This window comes from Haliotis asinina, chromosome 1 (genome assembly GCF_037392515.1).
Source record: "Haliotis asinina isolate JCU_RB_2024 chromosome 1, JCU_Hal_asi_v2, whole genome shotgun sequence".
Classification (NCBI taxonomy): domain Eukaryota; kingdom Metazoa; phylum Mollusca; class Gastropoda; order Lepetellida; family Haliotidae; genus Haliotis; species Haliotis asinina.
In genome coordinates this window covers 39193276-39213647 of record NC_090280.1, presented here as the reverse complement: position 1 = coordinate 39213647, position 20372 = coordinate 39193276, and the positions used below count along the sequence as shown (strand labels likewise).

Below are 20372 nucleotides of genomic sequence, written 5' to 3'. Positions count from 1 at the left end.
GGACTAGAACTATGGTCAAAGATACAGGAAAATGGAATCAAGGGAAAGATCTTCACTTTAATATTTTATATGTATAAAGACATAAAACCTCTATTACGAGTGAATGATAAAGATTTTTATTATTTCCCATGACTTACTGGCGCCCGACAAGGAGAGAACCTCTTTATCCCTATTCCTGAATGGCGTGGAATCTTTCTTATATTCTAGGGGACGTGGGGGTGTTAATGTTGGCATTAGGAATTCAGATGATTCCATGGTCATTATGTGGATTCAATTCATTGTATTACTTTACGCTGATGACACTGTTATTTTTATGTTACACCAGACAGCTTACAGAGGTCCTTAAATCCTTTTAATGAGGATAGTATTATGATGAAGGTAAACGTTAATATTGCGAAAGCTAAAGTTGTTTTATTTCGGGGTGGTCCTCCTATATAATCAATACTTGCCTTCTTTTACGGTAGATATTGTTTAGAGATATTTAATTCCTATACTTACCTTGGAATTAAACGCATAGAAATAGACTATTTGTATATTTATATATGCAATAAAAACTTTATGCGAAAATGCACAAAAAGCTATGTGTGCTCTACTCAGGAAGTCTCGAGATGTCAACATGCCGCTAGACTGTTTATTATCAGCTTTTGACACTCTGGTTGTTCCAGTTTTGACTTATGGCTCACAGGTTTGGGGATTTGAAAACCTACACTTAAGTGAATAAGTTCATCAAAATGTCTTGAGCTAGCTACGGAACTACGAAACTCTACACCCAATTTTATGGTGTATGGGGAACTAGGAAGAGAACCGTTATGTGAGTGAGTTTAGTTTTACGCCGCACTCAGCAATATTCCACCTATATGGCCGCGGTCTGTGAATAATCGAGTGTGGACAAAACAATCCAGTGATCAGCAACATGAGCATCGATCTGCGCTATTGGGAACCGATGACATGTGTCAACCAAGTCAGCGAGCCTGACCACCCGATCCCGTTAGTCGCCTCTCACGACAAGCATAGTCGCCTTTTATGGCAAGCATGGGTTGCTGAAGGCCTGTTATACCCCGGGACCTTCACGGGTCGAACCGCTATGTGAGTGAGTGAGTGAACCGTGATGTGTCAATATATACAAGCGTATGCTGAACGTTTGGCATAAGTTACATCTCCAAATCGGTGTGACTAACTAAGTTCTCTCAAATAATGCTTCGGTTTGTTTGGTTATATTGTAAAATTAATAACAGTGACTAGCCATGGCTAACGTATTTACAGCTTATCTTAAATAACATTGGTTTAAACCATGTATGGAATAGTCCCTCTGGGTACTCCACCCCATGGTTAGTCTTGAACGCTGAGACCAGTTCTTTCAAAATTGGAAACGTGATATCTCTGCAAGCCCTAAAGGTTATATTATTGCTATTTCAAGCAGTCCTTTTGGATTTGAATCTTCTTCCTAAGACGAAATCATTACAGCTGATGAAACTGCGAACATCAAAACATAACTTGTAGTGGAGTACCTGGAGCTGAAAGGCTTTGTCCTGTCTGTAGCTCACCTGCTATAGCAGATGGAATAAGTGTATATGGATGACAACTTCTTTAATACTAGAACGCGACGTTTCGATACAGGTTCTTGTATCATTTTCAAGTGTAAATGATATAGGTAGAGAACAGGCGATATATATACAGCGGAAAACTAATTAACAAGTGATGATAACAAAAAGGAGGGTAACACTGGATACAAGGATAAACAAGAAGCCAGTGGTGCACAGAGCCCAGTATGAATACAAGTTAACTATGTGATGATAACTAAGTAAGCCAGTGAAGTACACAGAGTAGATGTCTTTTACAGGAGGCTAGAGTGGTTTGACACGAGTCTAGAGCGGTTTGATGAGCCCATCGTAAGCCGCGTGGATGGGGTAGCCTTGGTCTCTGTTAATCAGGGGTCGATATCATTTGATGTTGATGGCTTCAGTTGGTCTGATTGGTTCTTTGAGAGGATTGTGTAGTCAGTCCAGTTGATTTGGTGATCTGGATGCTGATCTGATCTGATGGCGATTTGGTGATCTCAAATGACTGATTTCTTGTCCGATTTGATGGTTGATGTCTGATGTCCTTTGATTCTGGTGCAGACAGGCCTGGGTGTTTCTCCTATGTATGAGTGCCCACAATTGCAGTCAGTTTTGTTGATTACATCCTTGGGGTTGGACTTTATGGCTTGCGGGTGTTTTCTTCCATTGGCCATTAGGAGGTTGTTGATAGTGACAGAGGTAGTAAAGGTGGTGTCTATTCCTGCTTGTTGCTTAAGCAGCTTGCTGATCTGGTGGGAAGGTTTGCTGATATTTGGGATTGAAATCTTTATAGGAGCCGATTCAGGTCGAGGAGGTTTTGGCCTCAGGTGGTTGATTTCCTCTTGCAGCTTTATAGAACATACACTCTTAGCTCCTCTAGTAAGCGTGGAGATAATAACTGACTTCACTCGTGGAGGGTGGTTGTACTGATAGTGGACATACTGGTTACTGTGGGTGGGTTTCCGGTATACTGTTGTCTGAAGCTGGTTGGAATGGGTGCGGGATACAAGGATGTCGAGGAATGGGATCTGGTCGTTGGTTTCTGCCTCCATGGTGAATTTGACTCTTGGATGTTGCTTGTTGAGGTGGTTTAGCAGCTCTGTAGGGTCGTTGTCAGGTTTCAGGACGACAAAAGTGTCGTCCACCTTCCGATACCAGCACATAGTTTGGAAAGGTGATGTGAGGAGGACTTTCTCTTCAAGGTCTGACATGTATATCTCCGTAAGGATAGGTGACAGTGGTGAGCCCATCGGCAGTTCATGTATCTGTTCTTATATATCCTCTCCCCATGTGAAGTATGTTGAGTTGATGCAGGCTGAGGCGAGGTCTATGATAGAGTCTGTGGAGAGGCTGGTGTCAAATGGCTGTTCAAGTTGGTTGAGTCGTTCTAGGTGGGCTGTAAGGGATTCTTCACGTGGAATGTTAGCAAACAAATCAACAACATCATAGCTGACAATGGGACCAGGAGTCGATAGTTCACGCAACTTAGAACAAAAATCATTAGAGTTTGTGATGAGGGACTTGGCTGTCTTACCTGGGGGTGATAGAACATGACTAAGGTGCTGAGCAGCATTGCGAAAAACTGTATCACAAAAACACACAAGGATGCAGGTTTTGACAGGTTTCTTATGGATCTTGACCATTACCCTGGCATAAGGGGCCTGGGGATGGGACACTGACAGTTTACGATGAAAGCCTTTTGAAAGTTCATAAATGTCACATAGGGTCTTAAGGCGAGCCTTGTGTTGGCAGTTGAGCTTTGCGGTGGGGTACTTCTGGAGCTTCTTGTGGGTAGATGTGTCCTGAAGCATACTGTCGACCATGGTGTGGAAGTGGGGCCGATCTAACACCACAGTGGCTCTGCCTTTGTCTGTTGGAACGACAACGATGTCTCGATCTTCCTTTAGTTGTTTGATGGCCTGTAGGTCAGATGCTGTCAGGTTTGGGCTTCTGGGGTTTGGCTTTCTGGAGGATGCTGCTGATCTGATGATGGAGGAAGTCTACCTTTCCCCCAGGAGCCAACAGCTGAAGTCCTTTCTCGATATTACTGATAAACATGTCTGTGTTAAGCTGAGGAGGAGTGGGGGCAAACTTGAATCCTTTAGCTAGGAGGCTGGTTTGCTGTGGGCCGAGGTGCTAACTAAGGTTGACAACGGTCTTGCTGGTGGTTGATGAGGTCTTCTTGGTTGCACTGGCAGTGGAGGTCGTGAGTTGTTGGAACTTCTTCACATGTATCTTCTTGGTAGAGGAGTCAGGTTTGTTGTTGGCTGATGTTTGGGCGGTTCTGAGAGACGAAAATAGTTGGGGATCAAAACTTGTGCTGAGGCTGGTACGTCCAACTTCTAAATATGCCAATCAAATAAGTCATGATATAACAGATGAGTTCCATTATCTTTCCAAGTGTGAAACCTTCACCCAAGAGAGAACTATGTATGCCAAAAGATTCTGCCAATTCCCAGACTTATCTAAAATGGCCATTCTTCTTCTGTCAAAAGAGACAAGCAGCCCACATAACCTTTCCAAATACCTTAAATGGATATCATCAAAACTTAGGTCATAATTCCTTCATTCCATTTATAAAAACTTCCATCTGTTGCTTGTTTCCATGCATGGTTTATTCGTATGACATCTGTGTTGATATCTGATTTGTTTGACTTATCCACGTCAACGTGTCCATGTTCTGTTTACAGTTTTACAGACTTAGAATTTATATCCATGTATGTTCTGTCATCTTGATGTTTACTGCATAATACATGCATTGTGTCTCAAAAACCACTGTGGGTGGTTTTGAGAAACAAATAAATGATGGAGGTAGTGTCCCTCCCAGGAGGAAGAAATATGGGGCTCTTGACAACGCCCTTCAATCAGCCAAACGCAAATGGATATATCAATCAAAAGCAGTACCACGATACTGTGTCTCAATATATGGGACTGAGAATGATTATGGGTTATTATTGTAAATGTTAGTTGTTTCGAAAGTGTGTTTTCTGTAAATTGTATTATTGATTAGGTGATAATTTTTATTTTGAGTGATAATTATTGTAGGCCACATTTCGTATCATAAATGTTCAGTGCTATTAGTATTTTAGGTAGGTCTCTATTCCGAGAGTGACCGATTACATTGATCTCATTGGTCAAGCTAGATATATAAGTAAGTTTGACTTACTGAGAGGCTTTTGGCAGATTCCTCTCGCAGACCATGCAAAGAAAATATCAGCATTCACTACACCAGATGGACTATATCAGTACAAGGTGTGCATTTTCCAGTGCCTCAGTCTAAGAGAGAACTAATGATATTCTTGGGTATGACAGGCAATTACAGAAAGTTTTGTCAAAATTTAGCAGATGTTGTATCACCACTTACCAACTTTATGGGAAAAAATTCAGTGAGATAGCAGTTGTCAGACTGCATTTGAAAAAGTCAAAGACATAGTCATGAATTCTCCCGAACTGCAGGCTTCAAATTTTGAGAAATCATTTAAACTGCAAATTGATGCAAGTGATGTAGGTGTAGGTGCTGTCCTGATTCAAGAGGATGATTTAGGAATTGAACATCCAGTTTATTTTTTCCACTTTGTTATTTTTCCAAGAAATTTGACAAGCACCAAAGAAACTATTCTACAATTGAGAAAGAGACATTGGATCTTTTGTTAGCTTTACAGTATTTTGAAGGGTACTTAGGTGCCACTTCTTTGCCAATTGAAGTGTTTGCTGATAACAATCCCTTGACTTTCTTCATAAAATGGAGAACAAGAACCAAAGACTTATGATGTGGAGTTTGACCTTGCAAGGGTTTAATCTTGTGATCAAACGCATTTAAGGCAAAGACAATGTTTGTGCTGATGCACTATCCAGGCTTTAAATGTATTATGACTTGATGATGCTGCACGTGTGTATTTGCATTTTATCATAGTAATTCTGCAAGATGGTTCTCATGTTATTCACATTATTACATATCATGTTATTATGTTAGTTATCTTGCTATGATCGTAACAGAAAGTTTCTGCAAGACTGTTTGTCATGATGACGACAAGGACGCGCACACACACACAATTAACTGGGGTACATTAAACTGCCTGCCTTTGTCAAAGCTTGATCTACATAATCACTGCCTGGCCGCTCGCCGCTTTACATTCAGTATAGCTGTTTCTCACTCTCAAACCAAGTCTTTGGTGAGCTGATATTGTACCCATACCTTTAGATTTGATTCAGTTGCATTGTACATGAAACGTCTATTGTGAATCTTCTATCTTGCTCTCTCTGCTTAATACATATTACTGAAAATTTCGGACTTGTAAGTGTTATATTTTGCTGGTTCTTCGGGAATTTGTTGCACCTTTTGTCACGGCAAATATTTCACCTTAACCTATTGTTATCTGTGCAAATGTTACGTCTTGTTTTCATTGCTATAATGCAACGTTTATTGAATTATGTCAGTTGCTCTGCAGGAATAAAATTTGTTCATAATCGATTGTGAATTTGTGCATGTTCAATCTGTGGATGTTATTATGTCTGTCGTACTATTGTTGGTTAGAATGTATGTTTCTTAACATGTAGATATAACATGCCCTTGTAAAGTGTACCCACCCCACCAACACCCCTATCCACCATAGTGCAAACAACAAGGGATCATTCTGGGAGTAAACACGTAATATGTGGTGGTCTAACCTATAAACTAACACAAATAACCTCTTCACGTAGAAGAACACCTACAAAGTGCTGCGTTGAGGAACAAAATATATCGACTTTACTTGTATGCATTGACAATCAGTAAAAATTCATAATGTTGAGCACTAATTTCTGATTTCCTGTTCAGGTAACAATTAATTGTCGAGACAATCTTGCAAGACAATCCATCTCCTCTAATAGCTGAACATGATAGTCCCGACTGAGACATTTTCACAGATTGATATGTGATACGTAGTTAATTAATATGAGACACTGGGTCACGGATTTCGTTAGACACACGTCGTGATTACTGAAGTAAGTCTTTTTTTGTCCTAACTGTACCCAGACATGACAATCACTGCTGTACTACTACTTGATTGTTTCATGTACCGACTTGACTTTTTCGTGTTTTGAGTTCACTTTTTCATGTTTCGAATTGACTGTTTCATGCATCGACTTGAGTGTTTCGCGATTTAGTTTCAAGTATGAAGATGGCAGTTGAACGTATGATGCTGCCTGTTCTGAGTGGCACAAGATTGTGTTTCACCTGTCTTGCTGAATGTTGATGAACGGGAATTGGAATCCTTGACTTGCCCTTTTCTTGGATTTCACAAATTGGTAAGCTCTCACCTCTTTTGGGACGTTCTTCCATTAACCAGCCAAAGCACCTACACGTAACTGAAATACTGTTTAAAGCAGACTTAAGCCCAATTTAATCAAACAAATGAAAGCATCCTCGCGAAAACCTGGAGTAGGTGTCGAAATGCTGTTATGGTATCGTATGTCGTTACTGCTGCCATACACAACCCGAACAGTCCTACCGATTCCATTAGTAGACTACTATTCCATTAGTAGACAAGACGTTTCCGTGGAATTCGACTTGTCCTGCATAATGTTTTCTGGGAACCTATATAAGTTTATGAGAGGTCAACATTATTTCTATTACAGCAACGAGAAAGCATTATATAATGCTGGTATTTAAATGTGTGTGTCATTAGATTTATATCTAGACACGCTGCCTTAGAATCTGGTGTCTGGAACTTCTACTTTCCTGGTTTCCTCTATTTGTAAGCTTGTGAGGCTTCATGGTCACCGATATTCACCACACGACGTCCTCACAAAACCTATACCTCTCAACTCACATCTTAAAGAATTCCTTCTGTTGGCCGACAATTACAGTGATCAGTTCCCATGACGTATTTACAGCTGAAATCCTCTCAACCGGTGAAGTGTTCTCGAAGCCGTGATATATTCTGTGTGGAGAAATTGAATTTATGCTAAGTTGTACGTCACGTAAATCAGGGCTGTTTCTGATGCTAAGACTAGCGTTTGGGCGAAGTGAAGAGTGTACTGTGTGGAGGATCTGACGGCTGACAAACCTTAACACAGGATCGAGTGATAAAGTAAAGATGAGTGAGTGAGTATTATGTTACTGCGCTTGTACATATATTGTAATGCACGTCAATATCCATTCCAGTTCTGACGAATTTGTTCAAGGCCATTTTTACAACATCGTATTTCCCACCAGGATGGACTAAAGGAGTTATATTTCCTGTACATACGAAGGGCAGCAAGGTTATGCCATATAATTATTGAGGGAACATATTAATGACGTGTTCGAGCAAGTTGTCAGTTTGCATTTTGAATTCAAGTATTTCTTCTTGGAGTGACAAGTACAGTTTAACCACTGAAGAAAAACAGTCGGTTTCCCAGAAAATAATAGCACTGTTGACTGTATGTTTGTTCTACATCGATCACTTAATATTAAAAATAAAGTTAATCCATGCTGGACATCCACTGACTGCCCAATTGCATTTCACTATGTAAATAGGCATGCACTCTGGTGTCAATTAAAAAATCTTTGGATGACTTCTAACATTAGTTTGAAACATGTATGAGGAGGTTAAGTTTTGTTTGAGGCTGCCCAGTAATATTCATTCAAAAATTTTCGCCAATTTTGTGTTCATTATTTATTAATGACATAGTAGAAGAACATTCTTGGCAATAGTGTTAGAGGTTTACAAGGCGGTTTGGATATGATGTTTACTTACTGCATAAAATGGGGCTTGACCATAAATACTGAAAACACAACGATTGTTATATTGAAAGGTGGTCTTATAATAGTTTGCCTTGAGAGGTAGTCAATAGGTTAATTATTTTGGTCTTGTATTTTCAATGTGGGGGCGCAGTTTTTCAGTAGCTCAGGAAATCCTACCAGAACAAGGTTTGGAAGCACTTGGTTCATTGTACAATATATTCAAAGATATGATGTACATTTCTCCCGTAGTCAGTGTCAGTTATCGAAACCTGCTGTTTCTGCTATTCTTTCACACGGTTGTGACGTTGTGGAAGCTAATGCTGTTGAAAGGCAAACATGGAATTATTAAAACATATCCTAAACGTCAAAACTCGTCATGTTAGGATTATCAAATATTGGTTGAAGAAGTAAACCAGATATAAATAGTTTTCATATACCATTCACCACTGAACCGTGATATTGACAGTTGGGCAAGTTTATTGAGAGTTACTGTCTTTGGGTCTGGATTTGGTAACAACTGAGTTACGCAGTATGTTCCTGAAGGTAAAGATTTTGTAAAAGAATTTACGGGTATTTATACTCAAATGTGGAAACATCAGTTATCAACTCTGGGTGAAACTAGATTGTAAGTTCATAGTAAGGAAACATCGAGAAGTACACAACTAATATTGATGTTAAGGAGTTTACGTTTCATGGTTATGGTTACAGAAGGAAGATAGAGTGTGCATTAAATCACATTTTCTGCTAGATTATGCCCCCTTTTTACGAAAGAAACAGAAGATGAGCACGACGTACTCTTGATTTGACCAAAATGTCACGAATTATGCAAACAATATTTTAATGACACCCTTTTGGAAAATATAAGTATGTTTAAGCTGATCAAACTGTTAAAATGTCAAAACACAGTTTTGAAGTACTTAAGGCTACAAAGTGTATTTATTATATCAAGAATGAAGAAACAAAGTTGGATGTTATTTAATCGTATACACATAGAATCACTATTGGGCAATAACAGTAATAATCTGTTTGTATGTATACCTCGCCATATACACAACCAAATGTTCATCTGAGTTAAATTGTCTTTGGCCTAACAAACAAGCGTAGTCTGCATATTTACCGATTAACTGAATCTGTTTGAATCAACTCCATTTACACAACGCTGAACTGTAGAGACGTTTCCATTTGGTTAATGCTTCATAATTTCAAACATCACAAACTTTTTTCATAATTAAAAGGTCGGGGGTGTCTATTTTAAAACTGTGCACTTTTATCATCACGTGTGACACCATGCACAGTCGGGCACATCGCCGTATACAGTCAATGTTTTTCTGTTCTGTGGTGACAGGGTTGACAGCGTGATGCTGTGACATGACTTTTTCATGAAGATTTGACAGTTTTACGTTTTCAGTTTTAATGCATGCCCACTGTTTAATGCACTGTGTTGACTGTTTAATGCACTGTGTTGACTCTTTAATGCATTAAGTTGACTCTTTAATGTACTGAGTTGGCTGTTTCATGCTCTCAGTTCGCAGATTCATCCCGTGAGTTGACTCATGAATTAAGTTACATCCATTGCTTTGAGTATTTCATGTATCAATTTGACTGTCCTGCGTATTGTGTTATTTGTGGCATGTTTACAGCGAACATGTCTCCTTTACCTCGCACATCGGACTGACAGGCCGGGGCTACTACAATTGCTCTCAACCCACCAATACGCGAAGTTCACCCGTATGAAAGCGCCGCACCAGAGTTCCTGGACCAAGTGTCGACCGCACTGTCGTGGTATCGCATGTTGTTACTGTCGCTGAATACAGCCGGACCAGTCTTCGCAGCAAGTCCTTCAAACTAGGAGACATAAATGACATTCCCTAATCTACACGGACAACGGAAGGAAATAGGCAACTCGTTCATGAATAAGATCCACACATTTGCATAGTCCAGGAAATTGAGAAGCAATGTGCTTGAAAAGTCGCGTCAATTTCAATCTGGCGTTATAGGCTGAATGTGTGATTTACAGGAGACGCTGTGTCATTGCGTTTCCCTAACAGTATGAATGAGGTTTGCTAGAACTGTCAGTCATGATGTTTTAGGTAATTCCGATTTTTTACTTCACTTAATGTTGGAATAGAAATTAAATTTACATAAAATTACAAAAAACATCACACGGCTTTCACAATAGTACGTCGCACGTACAAGGAGGCCCTTTTTGGATTTTGGGTAGCCTGATAGTGGGGCGTTCACTCGCCATGCTGAAGTTCTGGGTTCAGTTCCTCACATCGGGTAGAATGTGAAAATCCTATTTGCGTTGTTGCCCGGCATGATATTGCTGGAATATTGCTAAAAGCAGCGTAAAACTAAATTCACTCATTCACTTTCATTGGATTTCGCTTGAGATGCGGAATGATTTCTTTGAGCCTGTACATAAGCTTTACACACTGTCAGTCATTTCGATTCTTGGAGTACTATTTAAGCCGCAGCATGAATGTGCAAGACCTAAGTATTTCATATAAAGCCACTTGTACACCATTTTGACCTCTGGAGTCACGCAGACAGTTTTTATTTGTAAATTTGACTGAAAAGCAATACTACAGTGTATTATGTTAACAGTTGCATTGTTGACAAGGACCCGTGAAGGTCCCGGGGTAGAATAGGCCTTCAGCAACCCATGCTTGCCATAAAAGGCGACTCAGCTTGTCGTAAGAGGCGACTAACGGGATCGGGTGGTCAGGCTCGCTGACTTGGTTGACGCATGTCATCGGTTCCCAATTGCGCAGATCGATGCTCATGTTGTTGATCACTGGATTGTCTGGTCCAGACTCGATTATTTACAGACCGCCGCCATATAGCTGTAATATTGCTGAGTGCGGCGTAAAACTAAACTCACTCACTCATTGTTGACAAAAAAGTGTCAGGACATTTATTCAGTAGTGTTATATTGTACACCTTAAATAAGACCGTGTCATTTTATATTTGAAGTATTACATACAACTTTTTCCAAGATGGTTCAATTCTAAAATACTTATCAGCATTTCAGTTTATACATGAGATGTTTTCAAAATGGTGATATGTTCGAAAATCGAGTTCAGCTAATGTTTAAATTTGTGCATGTCCATTGCGTCTATTCTTCGTAAACTTTCGAATGGGATTCACTGATAATAAAGCATATCTCAGATGTCATAAGGCAAATCTCCGATGTTGACACATATGTTTATTTCCTTGCCTAAAAATATTTAAAACTAATCTTCTGTCTCCTTCATAATACAATATGCTCTTCATACCGCGGAAGACGGGGAGTACGTGAGTCTGGTCGTGCGGTTATGACAAAACAATTTCTGGGAGTAAGTGAGTTTAGTTTTACACCACACTCAGCAATATTCCAGATGTATGGCGAAGGTCCGTAGATATTAGCGTCTACACCAGACAATCCTGTGATCAACAACATGAGCATCGATCTGCGCACTTGGGAACCGATGACACGTGTCAACCAGGTAAGTGAGCCTGAACACCCGGTCCCATTAGTCACCTCCTTCAGCAAGTTACTGAAGATCAGTTCTGACCCGGATCTTCATGGGTACAATTTCTGAAGTTTCCGGTAAATCCAACAAACACAAATGAGTGACAAGTTCCACTACTGCAACTGTACTAGCAGGTTTGAAACGTAAGTACATAGGATATATGTGACAAGTGTGATATTTGTCGGTTAAAATTGTTTTGCATAGTGTTCAGTTTACACGGACGCAAAGTGCGTAGCCCGTTTCTGGTGTGACATTGCCAAAAATACAGACTCGCTGACCCATTAACAAACTCCCCCGCCATCATGCCCCAGTCCCATTTCTCAGAAAGATGTATCCGACACATGTGCATGTATAGCGAGATTTGTACGAATCTGTATTTTAAGTTTGGATCACAAGCTCATCGTAAATCAAAATCAACAATGGAACGAGTTTAACAGCTAGACTGATCACGCAAGTCATGCCTGTATATTTCCGAGACGCTGAACTGTAGTTACGGAAAAAACGACTGGTTCCCAATGCTTGTGATCGAGCTGTGAACTGATGGAGTGGCCTGTCGTGGCTTCTGCTATTTCCAACAAGCCCTGACAGGCTTCATGATCACAGAAACTCGCCACGCAACGTCCCGAAAACACCTTAACCTCTAGACCCACATCTTAGAGAATTCTTCCTTCTGATGATGTTTTCACGTGACATATTTACGTCTAAAACACTTTTAACTCGCTGGAATGTTCGCGGAGCAGTGCGTTTTTATATGTGGACAAATTGAGTTCACTCAGGGATCTTTCTGATGCTTAAGTCAGTATGTGGGGTGGCGTGAAGGAGGTATCTATGTACGAGTCTTGCTCGTGATGTGTTTATCCTTCAACAAGTAAACTATTGAAGACTCGAACACTGCATTAAGCTGTTGACATTCAAGAGTTATGTTAGACATGTATTCAACATATATTCAGATCTGCTGTAGCGGGCGGCCATAATATCAATTCCTGAATATTCTCGTCTTGATTGTCTACAGGCTGTTCAAACATTGCCGAAAGCACCTTTAAACAACGTTCAAAACAGTGGCCTGATTGTATCTTAACCTTTGGCGACAATGATACGATGATACCACAATATGTGCATTAATAGTGTCATAGCATACCACTAAACATTTGGCTAAAACGAACAGGCTTGTTGGTATACCCCTGTACTGTTTACAAGTATATTTTGCATTAAATTACTAAACCGTTGTTTAGAATGCTGGGGTCTTGAAAGTTCTTACCATGATAGAACTTCTGAACAAGAGCCGATGGCTATTTTTGAAATCTTGGTAATGATGCGAATACTGGCGTTTGAAGCCTATTGATTTGGCTTGAGTAATTCATACGCTTGGCGATCAATTGTAATTAATCACACCTTCCATGTCCATTGAGCTCATTTTTCTCTCTTCCTTCTTCCCACGTGTTCTCTGTCATGTTCCAGCCTCTGTTGTCACCCACATCCTCTACTCGCTCTCCTGCTGAAATCCAGTTCCGTCAAGCTAAATATTACTGCAGCATTGATTCATTTCTGAAATAGGGGTGAATTTGAATTGCATGTGAAGCAAGATCGACAATTTGAACAACCCATACTGACCATCCCTTCTCGTCTTTTGGTGTTGTAAGGGAAACGCTTCTCAATTTCCTGGACTATGAAAATGTGAGGATCTTATTCATGAACGAGTTGCCTATTTCCTTCTCCTGTCCTTGTAGATTAGGGAACGTCATTTATGTCTCCTAATTGGAAGGACTTGGTAGGAAGACTGGTCAGGTTGTGTCCGGCAACAGTAACGACATGCAATACCAACACAGCATTGTCGACACCTGCTCCAAGATTTTCGCTGCGATGCTTTCATATGTATGAATAGGTTGGGCCTTATCTGCTTTAAACATCATTTATGTTATATCACAGTATGTCGGCTGGTTGAGGGAGGAACGTGCTAAGTGAAGAATGAAGATTTTTATGGATATCAACTTCTTTATGAGAGAACACAACGTTTCGGAGTTAATGCTTACTCGTTCATCAGGTGATTGAGAAAGGGATACAGAGGTGTATTTATATGTACAGGTAAAACAATAACAAAGTAACAAGTGGAATGAGTTAACGAAAGCTAGTATAAACAAGCACTGATAGGAAGCCGATAGTTAAGATAACAATGATGGAAGCCAATGGTAATGCATTACAGTTGATTGGATATGTTTACATAACACAGATACGGGGTAAGGACGATGTACATGATTGGGGATAAGGATGGAAGCCAATGGTGATACATTACGCATGATAGGATGATGTACATAACACACGATAGGGGGTGAGCATGTTTACATGAGGGTTGATGATGTACAAACACAAGTAGGTAAGGATGTACTCGGGTAGATTGGCTATACATGAATTACATAGATAGAATGTACACAGATAGATGAGATTAATTTATCAATAAGTCCCAGGCACTTGGTAGGTACACTCCTTGGTCGCGGTTGATGGCTGGTTTCTGTCTTCGGATCTCGATGGCCTCTTGCAGTTTCCTTTGGCGCCAGTTGTTGTTGTTGGTAGATAGTATCCTAGTGTCCTCCCATCGAATTGCGTGTTCAGGGTTCTTGAGAATGTGTTCAGAGATGGCCGATGTCTGGTCGAGTTTCCTGACTGAGGTCTGATGTTCCTTCATTCTGGTGTTGATTGGTCTCAGCGTTTCTCCAATGTATAGGTCGCCACAGTTGCAAGGGATCTGGTAGATGCATCCTCTCGGGTTAGGGTGTTCACAGCTGGGTCCTTTACCGTTGGCTTTTAGGTAGGTCTTGATGGTCTTGCCACTGGAGAAGGTGACATCGATGCTGGCTTTGGTCTTGATGAGGCGTGATATTTGATGACTGATGGGGCCAAGGTAGGGTATGGTTACTCTGATGGGTGATGGAGAAGGTTTGGGCGGGGTTCTCGGTCATTGAGGGTCTTGTTGATGGTGGCTGTGACGAGCTGGGGAGGGTAACCATTGAGTGTGGTGAATGTCTTTCTGAGGTGGTCCAGTTCATTGTTTAGGGCATCGGGGTGGCAGAGGGCTTTGGCACGTCTGGTAAGGGTGGCGATGATAGCTTGCTTGATCTGAGGATGGTGGCAGGAGTTGTAGTGGATGTACTGGTCGGTGTGCGTCGGCTTGCGGTAAACTGAGGTTCTAAGTCCATCGTCTGTGGTGTGGAGGGATACATCGGGATGTTGGTGAAGAGGTCCACGACGTCGTAGCTGACCATGGTGCCTGTGGGGTTGGATTCTTTCAGCAGCAGTCATCATGGACACCCCGGAATTCCTCCAGCTCGTCAACAACAGCCTCTCAGACACCACCACCTACCTCAACATCAAGAAAGATGCGACGGCCAGACTGGAAAGACAACACAAGAAAACCCTGAAGGACCTCCATGAGAAGAGAGAAATCAACGACATCATCTTCAACCAGCTGAACCCTATCAACTCCCAAGCCCCATACGGAAGAGCCACCATCAAGATCCACAAGAACCCGCCCAAAGCCCGGATCCTAGTCTGCTCAAGAGGTTCAGTTTTCTACAACACTGCCCAGTTCCTCACACGTCTCCTCGCTCCACTTGGCAAAGATGGCAAGTCCTACATCAGCGACTCTTCATCCTTTGTCAACCAGCTGAAAGAATCCAACCCCACAGGCACCATGGTCAGCTACGACGTCGTGGACCTCTTCACCAACATCCCACTAGAAGAAGCCCTGGACATCCTTCGCAGCAAGTTAGCCAACCGGATAGAAGACTTGGACACCCAGCTCACCATAGACAGCATCACCAACCTCGCCCGCAGCTGCTTTGACACCTCCTACTTCACATTCAATGGTAAGATATACAAGCAGATCCACGGTCTCCCCATGGGCTCACCTCTTTCTTCTCTCATTACAGAAATCTTCATGACCTCCTTCGAGGAAGCAGCCCTCTCCACAGCTCCGTTCCAGCCCCTCTGTTGGTACCGCAAAGTCGACGACACCTTCACCACCATCGCCTATGACAACGACCCCAATGAGCTCCTCAACCACCTCAACGACCAACATCCAAGAATCAAGTTCACCATGGAGACTGAGACCAACCAACACCTGCCCTTCCTCGATGTATCCCTCCACACCACAGACGATGGACTTAGAACCTCAGTTTACCGCAAGCCGACGCACACCGACCAGTACATCCACTACAACTCCTGCCACCACCCTCAGATCAAGCAAGCTATCATCGCCACCCTTACCAGACGTGCCAAAGCCCTCTGCCACCCCGATGCCCTAAACAATGAACTGGACCACCTCAGAAAGACATTCACCACACTCAATGGTTACCCTCCCCAGCTCGTCACAGCCACCATCAACAAGACCCTCAATGACCGAGAACCCCGCCCCAAACCTTCTCCATCACCCATCAGAGTAACCATACCCTACCTTGGCCCCATCAGTCATCAAATATCACGCCTCATCAAGACCAAAGCCAGCATCGATGTCACCTTCTCCAGTGGCAAGACCATCAAGACCTACCTAAAAGCCAACGGTAAAGGACCCAGCTGTGAACACCCTAACCCGAGAGGATGCATCTACCAGATCCCTTGCAACTGTGGCGACCTATACATTGGAGAAACTCTGAGACCAATCAACACCAGAATGAAGGAACATCAGACCTCAGTCAGGAAACTCGACCAGAAATCGGCCATCTCTGAACACATTCTCAAGAACCCTGAACACTCAATTCGATGGGAGGACACTAGGATACTATCTACCAACAACAACAACTGGCGCCAAAGGAAACTGCAAGAGGCCATCGAGATCCGGAGACAGAAACCAGCCATCAACCGCGACCAAGGAGTATACCTACCAAGTGCCTGGGACTTATTGATAAATTAATCTCATCTATCTGTGTACATTCTATCTATGTAATTCATGTATAGCCAATCTACCCGAGTACATCCTTACCTACTTGTGTTTGTACATCATCAACCCTCATGTAAACATGCTCACCCCCTATCGTGTGTTATGTACATCATCCTATCATGCGTAATGTATCACCATTGGCTTCCATCCTTATCCCCAATCATGTACATCGTCCTTACCCCGTATCTGTGTTATGTAAACATATCCAATCAACTGTAATGCATTACCATTGGCTTCCATCATTGTTATCTTAACTATCGGCTTCCTATCAGTGCTTGTTTATACTAGCTTTCGTTAACTCATTCCACTTGTTACTTTGTTATTGTTTTACCTGTACATATAAATACACCTCTGTATCCCTTTCTCAATCACCTGATGAACGAGTAAGCATTAACTCCGAAACGTTGTGTTCTCTCATAAAGAAGTTGATATCCATAACAATCTTCATTCTTATGTATTTTCACTTCTAAATGACATTCAAAGACGTGCTAAGTGAAGTGAGAGATTACCAGCTTGTGAAACCCAAGAGAAGGGCTAATCAAGGATCCCAGCACACGGTCATCCGTCGAAACACGGTCAATATTCACCGCTGTGCATTGTTGCACCTCAAACGACCCCATCCGTAGCCCGATCCTGAGAAGAATGACACTCACATCATTCATCAACAGCCACATTCATCCTCGAACCTCGATACATGAAGCAAACACCTCGATACAGTGAGGTTACTTTTACGCCGCGCTCAGCAATATTCCAGCGGCGGTCTGTAAATAATCGCGTCTGGACCAGACAATCCAGTGATCAAAAGTAGCATCGATCTGCGCAATTGGGAACCGATGACACCGATGACATGTGCCAATCAAGTCAACGAGCCTGACAACCCGATCCCATTAGCCGCATCTCACGACAAGCAGGGTTACCTTTGATGGCAAGCATGGGTTGCTGAAGGCCATTTCTACCCCTGGGCCTTCGTGGGTTCAACTCGATACACGAAACAGCGCATTCAGTACATGAAACAGGCAACTGGATAAACGGAGTTTCAACCGAAGTCCGTTATTCGTATATCATTTAGTCTGTTGTATACTGTGTTCTTTATCAACGTATTTTACAGTATTTCATTGCCATGTGTGAGGGCAATAAGGACGAAAACTAACTTCAGTAATCACGATCTGTATTCATCTAACCGAACCTGAGTCCTGATGTCTGATGCTAATTCACTTTATATCACATAGCACATATCACTTGAAAATGCCTCAGTCGAGATTCATAGGCACATCTAGTTCTGCTAGAAGAGTAGATACATCGTTTAGGAAAATTGTCTCTTGTTAATATCTGAATACTACCTCACAAAGTAATACTTAATGTTATTAATTTACAATATTTTTACGTGTACTACGCCTGGAGTTTGTTCGTTACTTAATATGGAGTTTTAATGTGTTGTTCTTTTCACGAAAAAATGTTGTTTATTAGTATTTATTTGTTTCACTGTTGTTTACAGTCTGACCACAGCTTCTGACGATAGTACTGTGATACTGACTGCCAAATTTTCCCCAGTATATTCACAGTTCATATCCATTTATGGCAATGGAGAAATGTTTGGTCGAACATTTGATCAGTATTTCAATCGCAGTGCAATGTATGATAAACAAGGAGTGTTATTGATTACAAATCACATTACACACTATATTTTGGCACAAGGAAACAGTGGTTATCTCACGATAGTTCAAGGGCATTTTTTAAACATTTAGAAAGGTGGGCGGATTAGAAACGCATAATTTGTACATTTTTTACTCATTTTAATCTTTCTTTCTGTGAATGTTTGAACCATTGTCGTAAGAAAAGGAAAATAAATCTGGTCTCACAGTCAACACGGTGTGGGCAATTACAATATGAACATGTTCAATATGCCACCTGCAGTGACTCTCTCTGTGTCGTTAGAAATGTACTATCCTAAACGCTAATTTAAATGAAAAGCTTTCAGTCGCGGAAGTCTTTCATGGCTAGTAAGATAGAGGTAATGCAACAGCGATCACCCTGCTGTGTCCCCTGGGTGTTACTTACGCTGAACGACTTCACAAATACTTCATAAACCTTCGTAATACCGACTGACACCGAAGCCCTAACACCAAAGAGAGAGATTTGGAAACAATAGACTGACGATCGGATGAAGTCCACTCCAGGCATTTCAAGAACAAAAGTAGTGGTAATCCGAGTAAGATCTCGGTCTCCCGTGTCCATTTCACATGGCTTGATCGTCTGCATTGGCAAGCGGTGATTGCAACTTGATCACAGATTAATCCAGTCGGGGTGCTGTGCCACTGATTGGCAGACGAGGATGGAAGTTTCTGAGAGCAGACGACAATCGCGCGGTGACAGATTACCAAGAACACTTCTTGAATTCAAAGTAGACACTTTGGCGTGAGTAAGTCGAGAAGAGCGCTGTATTATTCCAGCAGTTGTGTCGCCAATTCTGGCATTGGTTTCAGTCGAGTGTATCACTGGACACTCCGGAATGGCACAGGCAACGGATCTGGAAATTATTGGATGCTAAATCCGTGGTCGTGTTTAGCATTGTGTCGCCCGTGGGTGTCATTGGGAGACACGCGTGTTGGTTGGCGTTAGATTTTGGCTGAGTGTTATGTTTAAAACAAGAAGCATCACCCACTTGACATTCGTTGGGATGGCGGCAATTGACTGTTTGACCACGAAACTCCCAATCGTAGATATATATTTATTCATTTACTTACGTATGTATAATAATTACATTTGGAGGAGGGGTTTGTTTTGTTTTAAAAATAGCTTATACGAGACAAAAATCATTGAAAGAAATAACTTGGTCTCAACTTTAAAAAAGCCTTTATGCCCGCGCGACATGGAAGATGAGGTGAGGATAAAAGATTTGTTTTAACTTTGGATGCAGCCAAAACATCAGCCTCACACACAGGCGGAGCCTCATTACATTATGAAAGTGTGATCAAAGGAAATCACTGAATATCTTGACATCTGTTGCCAAACAGACAAGAGTATTAACATCACATAACGTTACACAGACATGGCAGTGTAGAGGATTAACTTTGTTGGTGAATGCATTTCTAAATTGTTTGACGTTTTGTTAATGAAGATGGTGACATGAGATGCGAAGGTGATGAATATTCGGCACTTCTCCGAGCTACGATTTGTCAGTTTTCCAGGTCAGGATGTGCCCGTGTTGTGCTGGAACTATGTAGTTGCCCCGATGTATGAATCATGGTCTGTTAGCACTATGCTTTTGTCTGTCTGAGCTTGACTCACACATGCACACAGACACGTACACATTTTTTTTCCAGCGCATATTGGATCTAATGACGTTTCGGCTTCTCTGTTTTACACATCCTCTCACTTCAGCCGTTGTATATGGTACCAACAGCTGGTCTGCCTGCTTTAGACTGAAATATCTACAGATCACATGAGTAAAATAATGCTACAAGTGGCATAAAAACAGTTTTCATTCACTAATAACCACAACGATAAACCCGGCCATCTATTCATCCATTACAGTGAGTGTGTGTTCTTTGACGACGCTTCTATTAGTATTCCACTGATATCGCATCGCAGAACAGAAGGAATAGACTTCATAAATATTACGTGTTCCAGTGTAGAGAATCAAACCTGACCGTCCAGCATGA

General features: G+C 41.6%; 1 protein-coding gene across 1 annotated transcript; it reads right to left on the bottom strand.

Annotated features, from left to right (window-relative positions):
* Window positions 1-2056: 2056 nt before the first annotated feature.
* On the bottom strand, window positions 2057-2770 carry LOC137272520 (uncharacterized). The gene has a single exon (XM_067804912.1). The coding sequence runs from the start codon at window positions 2768-2770 to the stop codon at window positions 2057-2059; it is 714 nt and encodes a 237-aa protein (XP_067661013.1).
* Between the last annotated feature and the right edge of the window lie 17602 nt (window positions 2771-20372).

What these genes read in the sequence shown, in the direction of transcription:
- LOC137272520 (XM_067804912.1), bottom strand. Translation starts at nt 2,770, where the DNA reads ATGTCAGACCTTGAAGAGAAAGTCCTCCTCACATCACCTTTCCAAACT.